This window comes from Apteryx rowi, unplaced genomic scaffold (genome assembly GCF_003343035.1).
Source record: "Apteryx rowi isolate R43461 unplaced genomic scaffold, aptRow1 scaffold_0, whole genome shotgun sequence".
Classification (NCBI taxonomy): Eukaryota; Metazoa; Chordata; class Aves; order Apterygiformes; family Apterygidae; genus Apteryx; species Apteryx rowi.
Window position 1 is genome coordinate 6649924 of NW_020447195.1, and position 13386 is coordinate 6663309.

Genomic DNA, 13386 nt, shown 5'->3' on the forward strand with positions numbered 1-13386 from the left:
CGGGCAAAAATACCAGAGCTGTGCTGTGTGCTCATCTTTAAGTCACATAGGGATACTGGACTCGTGTGTTACGTATCATAGGTTCTTGGGTGACACTTAGCGAGTGAAGGGCGTAGTGATTTGTCAGGTCGCTGTATGTTGCTTGAGTAAAAGGGACCAGATTCTTCTGCTGAGCGCTCCTGGTGAATAATGACTAGGAGAGGAAGAGAAGGAGAGTCTGAGACAGTCTTCTAAGTGCAGCCTGTAGCCCATAGCATAAAGGCTACATATAGCCTAGGGAGGCAAATTAGCTTAGTCTCTTACCATTAATATGGAGAGAAAGGCTATTCTGGAGGACCCTGTGGTCTGCCTGCCCCATGAGGGGAAAACTGCTCCTCACTGGCTACAGGGAGTCTGGATTGCTGGGTGTTTGCAAACACCTCCTTCTGCATCCAGGACTGGATTTAGTAAAGCTAACAAAATCTGTAATGTTGAGAAGCAGAAAAACTCAATGGATCTCACCGCTTCCACATTTCTCACTATCCCTTACCTTTTTTCTATCATTTGCCTCCCTGCTGCTTTGTAAATGGCACTGAACAGCCTTCCGTTAACATTAAGGTGAAAGGACTTTCCCCCRTGTTAAAGCCTCCTGGCTGTTAAGTTTGGAGCTTGCAGTTGTCCCCCAGGCTGTGGTGAGAGGAACGCCTTACCTCGTAACCATTAATCGTAAGTCGGACTGAGGTGTCCAAGAGCTGGTGGGTCACCCCTGCCACTGACTGGAGCAGTGATGTAAAAAACAGAGGAAACCACACAATACAGATCAATACGAAGATGATGCAGCCCCCCATTCCATACATCTCAGTCATTTTCTTCTTCTGCCCTGAAGGCTGAGGTTATTTCTGCAAAAAAGGAAAATGACAGTTACTTTGCCACAACTGCTCCAGAGGTTTTAATCAGAAGGGATTGCACAACTGGAGTCACTCACCTTCTCAGATTCTCTCCAGCATTTCATAATGAAAATGTTTGCATATAAATCCTTGACACAGACCCAACTAGAAAGGCTGAGGGTTGTGTCAGTCCAGACTCAGTCCATGACAGTCCAGAGCTCTGTGAGGAAAGGCACCAGGCGAAACCGATAGATTGAACAGAAAACAGCTTGTACGTTTTAGACTGTTGTATTTGCTAAGCAGAGGAAGCTGGAGTCCTAGCTGCAGGTCTTCACTGCCATGTTTCCTTGACATGGTCCCCCTTGGGTGTATTGGACTTTTTCTGTAGCTCCTGATTTGAAGTCTGTTGGGTAGCTGAGGAGTTTCCAGGTGTTTGAGGAATCATAGAAAGCTGCCACCTTCTTTGGGTGCAATATGAGAGAGGGAAACATGGAAAGCCCATCCTGTTTGTAAAATTTTGGACAAAGTAGCTTTCTGAAGAAAGGGCTTTGGGACATTAAGACAGGTGTCTGTATTCTAGGACTGTTCAAGGTGAGTCAGGACATCTTGTTATCATCAGAAAACTGTTGTTTTCTACAGTAGGGGCTAGGGACCAGCTAGAAAGGGAACCATGCAAGAATAGGGTCCATTTATGCTTATGCTGTGTTGAATCAGGCTCTGTACAAACCCACCCCAGACAATTGGACTGATTTCTTCCGTTTGCGCATGTAAGGGATAGAACTAGTGTATCTCATTTTTTGGTCCTCATTGTGTTTTGTGTCCTGCAAATTCTGTTGCCTTAACGTATAACGACTTCTAGCCTCTGAACGGGCAAGTAACTGGGTTCAAAAACCGCAGTGCAACGATTTGTGCGTGTGCTGCTTGAAATCTAGGCGCATAGCTTACAGCAGGGATGGGTTTTTTTCTTTCACGTTTGCTTTCAAACAGTTCTCTTTCTTACACAAAACCCGCAGAGAGAGTTCCGGGCAGTGTCCACCCATATGAAAACAGACATTCTTTCCATAATCTTTTTATAGATTTGATAATATTTAATTCAGCATGTATTAAAAATGCATTGAGTACATAAAATTCATTTTAAATGTCACCAAACGGGCCAATGGCTTTTTAATATCACTGCCACAAGACTGTATTTCAACCTATTTCCTATCTGGATCCATTCCAGTGGCAATTCCAGGAGGGGAATATATTTAGTCTGTATTTACTTAGTCTGTTTAACTTTCTGTTAGTGTCTTTGGCTCATCCCATGGCCATGCTATTTTGGGATGATTTATACAATATTTACATTAAATTCTGCTAATATTTCCTTGCCTCTTGAAGCTGGATTACACTATTTACATCTCAAAGGCCCAAGTTGGAGGAATAAGCAGCTGTTCCAGGCACCAGAGAGAATTTAGTGTAGGGGCGGCTGCCAGAAATGAGACCATGTGTCTGAAACACTCATGGAGTAGTTATTTAGAATTGGAACAGTCCTCCATCAGGGAYGGGGTAAGGCTGACCATAGCAGTAAGAAACACGGTTTGTATTCAGGGGCCAAACAATAGCATTCAGATACTGCTCTCATTTCCTGCAAAGAATTTTTGGTGCACTTTCCATAATTTGCAAGTATCCTAAACTAAACCATGGCAGGAATGTGCCATTGGCTCTTATGAGGGTAGGACCAGGCTTGCAGTTTGCGTACTCTGTTTCAAAAGCTGGATGTCACTGCTGTATTTACCCCTGAAATAAGAAGAGGTTGATGCAATTGTAGCTCTTTGTCAGAAAGTCGCCTAGGACACGACTTGGATAGCCACATTTGATCTGATAGGCTGACAAACCAAAATAAATGCATTTGAACAAGCACCAAAGCTGAGCCACATGGTTTCTGTTAAACCTCCTGGAAATGAGCAGATCATAGGATTTGCTTGAGTATTTTTCCCATGAAAGTTTTTTTTAAAGAACATAAATGTGACTATTTCAAAATAATTGATTTGACCTCTTTGTTAAAATCTGGACCAAATCTGAACCCAGCAAAACCCAAGATTCAATGTAGAGGCCATTTGCCAGAGCTGGAAGCTCTGCTAAATACTGTTCTTTTCTCTGTAGCTTGAACAATAAGAAGTCCGAGAAGATTGGTGTCTACTTATAGAGAAGAGCTTTTGACAGGATATAGCTAAGACTGGGCAAATATTTCTGCTGGGATTTTTCCTTTGTCATATTTCATACATACGCAGATGGCTCTTTTTCCTGGTAGAGCTTAGGCCGCCTTATCAGATCAAATATTTTTTGCCACATCTGAGCAGGCGTATGAACCACAGACATGATTGTCTGCAGAGGCAAAATAAACTACAATTAATCATGTTTTTGCATAGTCATTGCCCAGAACATGCTGCACTTCTCAGTTGAGGATTGCTGGAAAAAGCTGAAGTTCACAGTGTCCATCTATCTATCCCTTTCCAAATATTCTCATCACAGCTTACCAGCCAAAAGCACATATTCTCATTTCTCCATTGAAAGCAGTGGATGGGCCTTAGGGCAGAAGTATACTATGTGAAACTGGGCAGGCTAATACCTTTCAGTAATGCCTGGTAAGATGAAAAACATCCAAAAGGAAATGCTAAAGACGAGGACCACCCGGAATACACACTTCCCAAACATTGTCCTCCTTAAATATATAGCCCTGTCCACAATCATTGTACCAAACTGAAACAGGAGCATCACCAAAAAGGCTGCTGGGACCTGGTCTTCTGAAAGCGATTCAGTGATGTCAGCAGCTGCTGAATGTTTCTGAAATGAATCGAGACTGGGGTTTGTAACAGAAAGAGGAGGAGACTCTGTATACCAACACACATGATTGAGTTCATCTGGTGATTTGATATATCCAGTAAAATAACTGAAAATTTGGATCCATGCTCATGTGCATTGTTGCTATTTAGGTAAGTAGTGCCACTGAATGCATCTTTAAGAAAGCCACAGACAAACAACACAATGGATGCATAAGAAAGGATTCAAAGATAGTATTTTTGAACGGTTTTCTTTGTTGATAAGTTTTACATATGAATGGGCACCAATCCTACATTCAAGCCTGACACATCTGTTTCTTGAAGCTCCCCAAACCAAATGCTTTCATACTGCTCTGCTCTAGATTTCTCATCCCCAGATTTCAGAGGTTTTAGAGCTGAAGTTTTTATCTGATCCTGTTTTAAAAAAAAAAGGGAATTCAGATCCTGATCCAGCTTTTGATTTCTCTGTCCCTGTGCTCATTTTTTATTGCTAAGACTGTTTTGCAAAGCTTTTTCTCTCCTAAGAGCCAGCAACTGTTATTGCTGCCTCTCTTCCCAGGTTGGTATCCACTTCTCTTTTAATGAAGCAGTCACTTTAGCAACAGCCAGCTGTGGAAAGAGAGATGCAGCGCTAAGATTCTCAAAATGCATTTATGCTGTAAGCTCCCTTTCGCATCTCCTTGCAAAGCTTGGCCTAGAAGAGTGCACTGCAGTATGCAAACAGCCAAGCTAACAACATTTCAGAGACTGAGCTGAGCATTTTTTCTAGAAATTTATTGTTCCCAGTTGGCATTAAGAGTAGTTTGTAAGTGAAGCTGGCCTTCTCGCTCTGGCTCTGGGAATCTGATCCTGAAAAGAGCATTTCTCCTGTTATGGTGGTGCCCTGCGTAAGTCCTGATCTTGATGGAATTTAGGACTGCTCATTTTCTCAGGGAGTCATCCAAGGCCCTCTGATTTGTTTCTGACTAGTTTTCATGTCTTATCTCTGCACTGAGATCTGCTCCCATCCTGCACAGGAGCTCTCCAGCATTGCCTAGGAAAGGAAAATGCTTTGGGAAAACCTCAAAGCACATGGTTTGCTTTTCTTGGGAAGTAGTGACCTTGCCACATCTGCATTCCATTTTCATGTTCTTCCTTTGTGCCTCCCCTTTTCCCAGTATCTTGGTTAGTCACTCCGATATTCATCTGAGCTGTTGTGTTTCACTGGAGTTTAAGACTAAATCAGAAATCAAACAAACAGAAAAAGAGTGGCTGTAGATCAGAGGAAATTCCCATCATGTTCCTAGTAATAGACTAATTAGAGGAAGTTTCCGTCACGTTCCTAGTGGCAGAGCAAAGCAATCAGCTAAAGTGAATACAAAGTGTTTGTCTTATACAGGCTTATGAATACAGACTTCCAGTTTTCATCATTAAAACAGCCTGTCAAAGGGTTCTCCTAAACCCCAGCTTTAAGAATAAAGTCTCAGTAGAGACCTTTGAATATATGTTATGGTCCCTAAGTCAAGAATCAAATGATCTTGCTCCACAGGCTATAGAACCAAATTCACTCTTGTGCTTGCCTCAAAAGCCCAGTATCCAAAGATAATGATGATAAAATTGATCATGTCGACCAAAACCATCAGAGCACAGATGTCACACACAGGGCTGTACTCCAGATGAATAATATCACAGAAGAACTGCTTGAGGGGCCAGTAGACTTGAAGGGCACTAGGGAATAAAAATAGGGTGTTTTAGTGGAAATTTCTGCTAAAGAGTCTTTAAAATGTACAAATGTCCTTAATGCATGCAGCCTGTGAAGACTGGAATAAATATAACTACTGGGCTGAAGTGCATCTTTTTAAGGGAGGCTAGAAGTCATATTCAAGTTACATTTTAACCACCATCATCTTTGTCTTGAGTATCAGTTGTTTCATCTTATGCTTGACAAGTTTCTTCTTACTGCTGAGATTCCTTCCAAAAAGACTCCATCTCCTCCTTGCTTCCTTCTTACAAAACTTATCTACCAAATGAAAGACAAATAACCAATCTGTTAAAAAAAGCAAATTTTTTTTAATCATAGCATGTTTCCTAATTTCCCTGGGAAGATGACTGATTCTGTTTTACCTGTGGCAAGAATGCACTCATTCAGTCAACACAATTGTACTTTTTTTGTACTCTTCCTATCTTAATTTAAAATGCAACATACTTCTCTTTACATGTACAAAAATAGCTTGAAAATCCAATGGCCTCCATTCCCTGGGGTTGTCAGACTTCCTCTGCAAACACTTCCTGAAGAATTATGCTGCCTGAAAAGATGCCATCGCATTGACCCATGTTCCTCTTCCACCAAGTTACCTCTGCGCGGCTTTTTCTTTTGCCATCTAGTTGGTCTTTTCTTCTTGGAATCAGGAATATCAACACATTCAAAATCCCACAGTCCATGGCACTAAAGGAAATATTTTAAGAAAGCATAATGTAATCTATTTCTGTGAGTTATGAAAATCACATCTCACCCATCAGATAAGCAAAAGGACAAAAATGGGAATGGCCAGAAAGACAGCCTGCACTTGAGATTTAAGAAAGGCTTTTATGGTGAGTAAATAGTGAACCCAGCCTCACAGATTTAGATCAACATTTCAGATCCCCTGAAATTCTTGGCACAACTTACTGCCCTTCAAAGGGACCATAATTTTTCCTCCCAAGACTCCAACTACAGTGGTATATGCACATCTTCTATTAAATATGCAGCATTTCTTATAATCATGTAGCCAAAGAATTAGGGCCAGTGGTGTTTAGATCTGTGATTTAGCCTTTTACAAAGCTGAGAGACAGATCTTAAATTTACCTTCAAATCAAGATTTGGATGCTGAGGCCATATTCCTTAAAACACAAAAGTCAATTTTGGATTTATAACAAAAATTAAGATAAAGCGCATTCAGCAGCATTTGATTTAACTGCAAATATGCATCAGAGTTTAGAAAAAATAATAATTTCCTCTTCTGATATAGGACCATTTACCTTCAGGATTTACCTGTGAAAGAACAAAGCAAGCAGCTGGAAGAGATCAAAGTGCACATAGCCAGGCTTCTTCTCAGTCCCAACAACGTTTGGCAGAACGAATGGTTCTTCTGCATTGATGGCACAATACAATTTAGTTGTCCATGGAAAGAATCCAAACTGTGAAAAAAAATATTTGACAACTACTGTTATCTAGAGAGAAAAAAAGAAAGATACAAACTTGTAGAGAATAAGTATTCTCAGAAGGATTTGCAGATCTTTTAAGAATAGGGAATGGCTCCAAGAGCCATAGGGAATGTCCAACAGACATTCCTAATGTTTTGAAATTCTGGAGAGCAAGTCTTTTTCCGAAAGCCAGTGAAACTTTTTGGTGGATAGATGTTTTCTCTTTTTACTCAACTTATTTCTTGTTTTCAAGTCAATAAATTGCCTACAGTTCATGCATCTTTTTTTTAAGTCTTTTCCCCTTGCTAATCGACTTAAACATTGGTCCTAAGAGAAGTTTACTATACTTTAAAAATGACTTATATACAAAGCCACTCACTTCAATATTAAGAAAAACTTTAGCAGTAGTGAGAAAAACGTATCTCTGTATAAGTAATGACTGTCATCCAGAAAAACATACCTGTGTGTAAATAACTGCTGTCATCCAGAAGAATTTTGTAGGCCTTGGAACAGATAATGTGGCCCAGATAAAAATAAAAATGGGCAGAACCAAAGTGAAGATTGAAGCCGAAACCATGTGATTCAGAACAATCACAAAATAGCAAAGCATTTCTGACTTGGACACCATGGCATTGTACAAAGCAAAGTCCAGCTTTAAAGGATGAGGCAGACCCTGATAAAACTTCTCTGACTCTTCCAGTTCACTGTCATGAAATATCCTGAACCACAGAACAAAAAAATATGCAAAGGAATCAATTATATTTTCTAGGAAAAAGGGTGTGAGATAGCTAACCAGAATTTTTGATGCAGATGATTAAATAAATTGGACCAAAGGGATGGCATAGTGGAACCTCTTCAGATCTGCATGTGTGAAGCTTTAACAGCCTGTTCACCAAGTCTTACTAAAAGTTATCGCTGACTATATCCACCAATAATCACATTCCAGTATCCTAGGGCTGATTTATTGGTACTAAAATGACATACGGTAAATCACCTAAACTGTACCTACTCTGTCACCCCTCCTAAATTACAAGAGTGTGTTTACACACTTACACATCAAGCAGGATACTAAACAGCTGCTAAATTACTTTGTTGAAAGTTTCATTTTCTTTAAAAGGCCATAAAAAGTGCAGTGTGAAAATGATCATCAGTTCCTGCACATGGCATGACTTCTAACACTGGCAGAGGGTGTAACCCTGAGAGGCAGATGCCCACTCAAAACTGGCACACATTCTCTGTGAATGCAGTAATACTGATTTACACCAACTGATTTACACAACCTTTTTAGTCTATACATGATTCCAGTCCTTTTTGGAGCAACTTAAAAACTGGAAACTGTTAAGTGCTTTTTATTTCTTCAAGATGGTGCATTGAACACACACATATCATAACAGTTGGGTTTGTTTTTAGGTTTTTCTTGCCTGTTCAGAAGTAGTTCACTGGCAGTCATCTCAACAGGAATTTCTTTTAATGGTCTGCCTGCTTCTTTGCTCCTCTGAACTGATGGCAAAGCAACATGATCTGCTGCATCTAATGAACAGTTCTCCAGGTTGGGAAATTGAGCATGGGAAGAAGGTGAAGGATTCATTTCTGGCACCATGCCTTTGATGCTGTCTTCAGCTTCCATCTTCTCTGCTGCTTCATCTCTACTTACTTTTTCAGCATCCTGGTCACAGACCCTTGGCTCAAATGTATTGTTTTGAAAATCTCTAGACCTATTAGAAAAAATTTTAATAGACAATGTCTAGATTATTCTAGACAGAGATAACAAAATGCTCTTGCCAAGTGGCAAACATCACACTTGTTCTGAATTCCCACACCAATCCTGTCTTTGTGAATCTGCAATTATTTTAATTCTGATAACATTTACCTCGCACAGAAATGTAAAATTATTTTTCTGTATTTCATATACTCAGAGTATTTCATCTCTCTGTTCTTGAATATTCTAAGTTATTCTGTATTCACTCTGGAGCAGTCTCTGACTTGTTAGACACAAGAATGCTGCTGATTTTGAGTCTTGGGAGTATGGTTCGTCTAGAATTTAGAAATGGAGAACTTTAACAAAAGTCGAAATGAGATTTTATGAGTTTTAGGACATCCTTGCTCCTAGGACTTCTTCTGCGACTTTGTACTAGTGATGATCCTTTGTATCTCATTTCCCCACCTACAGAATGATATCCAGTGACACAAGATAATATATTAACTATATTAATATCTGTGAGCTGTTCAGATGCTACAGTAACAGGGTCATAAGAGTTTAAGCAGTCTAGCAAATTTAGCAAATACTGCCTGGTGCTGAGTTCCTGTAGTGATGTCTCTACAGCTCCAAAGAGTTATGATAATCATCATCACTGCCCATTCACCTGGATGCAGTGGTTTCAGAGAGCGGTAGGGTATCATCTCTGGATGTCTGCTGGCACTCAGATACTGCCTTTTCCTTCTTATCCTCCTCCGAGCCTTCCATTTTGTGTCTTTCATATAGAGTTGCTTGTGCCTGCTGACCCTTCCTCATGTTATATTATTGGAGGACAGTGTCATTTCCCTTCAAAAATGAATACAGTATTAATCAAGTGGCAGAAATACAGTGCTCTCTTTTGCTGAAGAAAATGATTATAAGGTATGTTCTATCCTGGAAGACCTCTGAGGTCCCACATGAATTCTCACCTCTAGAACATATAGCTAGGTTCAGTTTTAAATTTCTTTCCACACAACATATTATGTCCTTCCCCTTGCTCTCATCTGCTGCAGAAAACAATGCTGATATCTACCAGTCTTCTCTATATAACCTGAATAGAATTATTTAGCATCTTTTTTTTTTCAGATTGCTTTGGACATCTAAATGGATACCAAGAATATGCAGAGCTGTGATTAATATGGAAAAAAAGAATCAGAAGTGAGTTGAAATGATGTCCTGAGCTGGGCAAAAGTGACCAGTGAAAACTTTTTGGTTTTCAGCCTGTTATCTGTACGAAAATTAATGCAATATTTTCTCATCTGACAGTGTTTTCTATGTAGAATGATTTCAGGATAGAGCCCAGAATTTCCAGTAGGAAATTAATGAATTCAGATATGCGGTTGACACTGAAAGCTACCATGCATGTGAACCATAATGTTCTTATCCTATTGAATTCACGCTGTAGCATACATCCTTCAATTCTGAGTACATTTGCAATGTCCAGGTTGTCTTTGCAGAGGGAATTCAGTGCCTCTGTAGTATCATCTAGCAGTACTTGAAGAAAGACCCACATAAACTTGGCAATACTGGTTACTCTTTGGATAATCTTTTCTGTTAGAAGGAAAAAAAAAGACATGCATTTACAAACAGGGAATGATTCATCATGCTTTTCCATTGCTATTTTCGTTCCTCAGTGCTTGTTATGATGGCAATAAGTTGCAAAGCTCACTTCAAGTCACTTTTTATTGACACCTTGTGTACAAAGGCTTATGCATTTGCTATAGTATAGGTTGCCTTACCTGGTTCATCTAAGCTCGCTCTCTCTTCTTCTTCACAGCATTCAATTCTCACCTCTCCTGTGCCGTATAGGAATACAAACACAGCCACATAAATTTTGTCTATACATCTTTTCACTGCACGTGAATTCTGGGCCCCTTCCACTGCTCACTGAAATGAATGGGCTTTTGGAGCTATGTGGAGGTCATATCATTGAAGGCTGCACTGGAAATCACAAGTATGGGGGCAGAGCTACGGATATTGGGGCAGGAGACAAGGGAAGACTTTGTTGAGCATGTGGAGTATGTTGAGGACAAGAAGTCTCACGTTTTTTTGGCCTGTTTTTGTACAGTGTAACCTTGCAGTATTTGCAGCTTGTGCACTACAGGGATATACATATTTAATGTTTCCTCAGACCCCTCTGGACCCTGATAGCTGTCTGTACTCCCTGACATGTTGCCTACAGTTTTTCTTATTCCTAGGCTGTTCCAATTGGTCTGATATGGTTAGAAAGCTGCTGTGGCAAAGTGTCCGAGTGCTTTCCTCATTACCTGCCAGCCTCTGGTGCTCTTCGTCTTCTTTCGTTCTCTGTCCTCTGAATTCATCCTGTTCCCTTGTTCTCAGAGCCAATGTAGAGCTGGTCATCCAGGCTTCATAGGCAAGCTGCATGGAGAAGCCCTGTTGTTCTCTGCTCAGGAGCTGGACAGATCTGTCTAGCTAGCAGGGGTTGGGTAGTGCTGCTTCTCATGGACTGATTGGAGTGGCCTCATATGTCTGCTCATTCATCCAATGTAGTGTAGTTTCTCCCTCCCCAACCCTGCTTCCCTTCCCTTCGACTCCACACTCAGTGACAGTCCACAGACCCTTTTTGCTCCCTGCAGGGTCAGAGAACACCCATACAGGAATACCAACAGTCAGTAGCAGAAAAATACTTCTTGATGTCCAGCTGCCATATGTAACAGCAATACCTGTACCATTTCCCCTGTAGATCTTGAAATGCTGTAGTAAGGAAGTAAGCCTCACTATCCCCATTTTACAGAGAAACTAATGCCCAGGAAAATCAAGTAATTTCCTTAAATAACTCACTAGTAGAGTTGGAAGTAGCTCTTAAATTCCGCAGGTTCCCACCTAATGCCCTGTCCCCTAGGCCCTGCTGCTGTTTTCCAGCACCTGAAATGCTGTTTTTTTCTTTGGCAATTCTTCCTCACGCTTTCCTGTGTGCCCTGGGTCCTCCTCTTCTTCACTGTCACTCTCAGAGAGGTGGTAACTACCAACCTGAATCACTAAAACAATGAAGAAATGGTAGAGTTCAGAGATGTATAGGAGATTTAGAAACACAGTTCTCCTCAAAATCCAAATGAATTATGCATCTCAATCACCAGTGTACTGTTAGAAATCTTAGTCCACATGTTTAACTTATGTTTAAACAAGATATGTATTTTAGTAGGTTAGCTATAGTATAATGGAACATACTGTTAATGTTTTTACTCTCTTCATTAGTATTTTAATGCATTTTTTTATATAGTTTAAGGCAGTTCTCAAGCTCTAAGTAGGAACATCTGTGGAGAAAATCATTTTCCATCTACACTGAAGTATGTCGGGCAACGGTAGTGTTTGGAAGGGACAGACTGGAAAATTGTACACATCTTGCTAAAATACACACATTCTCCTTCTTAAATGAGGTAGGTCTTGGTGCAGCTATGGGAGAGCAGTTGGATTTCATTCCTGCAGGCTGTGGTTGTGTGCAGAGACACATCTCCAGAAGGGTATGTTGTTTCCACTTCTACACATCATCTTTCCAGCTAGTAATGGCTTGTTGACTTTCAGCTTACCCGTGGTGTGGGTCACCCAAGGTTGCCACCATTTCTTTTTGCAGTCATTCTCACCCTCCTCTGCAAAGATGATTGTGAAAGTAATGTAACAGAACAGACGGGCAGATTTTCCTTCTTCCCCTTTAAGTTACAAGAACGACATTCCTTCTTGCAGAGGGCTGCTCAGGGCACTCTGAGGTTGTGTGCATGGCAGGAGAGCCACGCTTGTGAGCCATGGAGGCAATTTGCCATGTCTGCTCTCAACTGCGAATGAGGCCACAGGAATCTTTGCTTTCCAAGAGTCCTGTGGGCCCAAAGGCTACTGTGAAAACTGCCTGGGACAGACAGAAGCTGTGGTCCAACCATCTAGAGGCAATGTGGAATATTCTTCTCTAGAACCCAAAGAAAGAATAGGGACAGAGAGACCTTCCCCACTGTGTGACTACAACACACTTAATGTGATGCCGCAGTTTTACCTGCATCTTGGAGCTGCTGCTCTTTCTCTGATTGCATCACAGGGCTAGTTGTTTGCTTTAAGCTCTCAAATTTCTTTTTTCTGATTTTGATTGGTTCCATCCTGCAGGTTGAAAAGAAAATTTAGACAGTATTGCGAATAGGCATGCACTTTATCTGAATTCAGTGTCTTACAAACATTGTTTTCATGCCTGCTCTGTGGCATATAGTTTGCAACATCAGTGTTATAGAAATGGTCAGGAAAATAAGATTTGGTTTAGAAATTACCTTAAAAATGAGAAATGTTCATTTTTTTGTCTAAAATGTTGGGTTTTTCATTTTTTTTCAACTAGTCATATACTTTTATTTTACTCTATTTTATTTTACAACATTTTTTATTTCCTATCAAACCTGTCCTAATGAATAAGTCCAGATTGCAAATCTGGAAGTATTTTCCCCAAAGATAAAAGGCTAAGACTAATACCAAGGAGACAGTGGCTCCAGAACTGGTGCTAAAAAAAAAACCAGCCACTTGTTTGCTATGGGCATCACCTGACTCACAAACATGACTTTCTTCCCCCTTCATCTGACTGTCACAGTCTTTCTCATAAGACTGGGTATCCTACCAAAATGCTTCTTTCTGAATCCTATTTCACAAGCAATTTCATAATGTTAGCCACTTCTCATATCTTTCCGAAATATTGCCAGGGATACTGAAGTAGCATCCCTTTGTCTTCAATAGACTTAACAAAGGACAAGTTCACAAGCCTGATTCAATGTCCATTGTATGAATATGAAAAGGGATAGGGACGGGTCTCAAATAT

At 40.4% G+C, this 13386-nt stretch overlaps 1 protein-coding gene across 1 annotated transcript in view; it reads right to left on the reverse strand.

The window, feature by feature from the left end:
- Nucleotides 1–635: 635 nt before the first annotated feature.
- The window catches only part of LOC112961011 (piezo-type mechanosensitive ion channel component 2-like), a 31868-nt gene continuing 19117 nt past the window's right edge, over nt 636–13386 (reverse strand). Inside the window, 15 exon segments of the mRNA XM_026055805.1 lie at nt 636–878; nt 965–1113; nt 2642–2799; nt 3475–3689; nt 5245–5392; nt 5555–5684; nt 6020–6110; nt 6683–6874; nt 7308–7566; nt 8269–8562; nt 9211–9350; nt 10012–10133; nt 10322–10378; nt 11507–11581; nt 12586–12686. Of these exon segments, the coding sequence (XP_025911590.1) occupies nt 636–878; nt 965–1113; nt 2642–2799; nt 3475–3689; nt 5245–5392; nt 5555–5684; nt 6020–6110; nt 6683–6874; nt 7308–7566; nt 8269–8562; nt 9211–9350; nt 10012–10133; nt 10322–10378; nt 11507–11581; nt 12586–12686 (2374 nt within the window).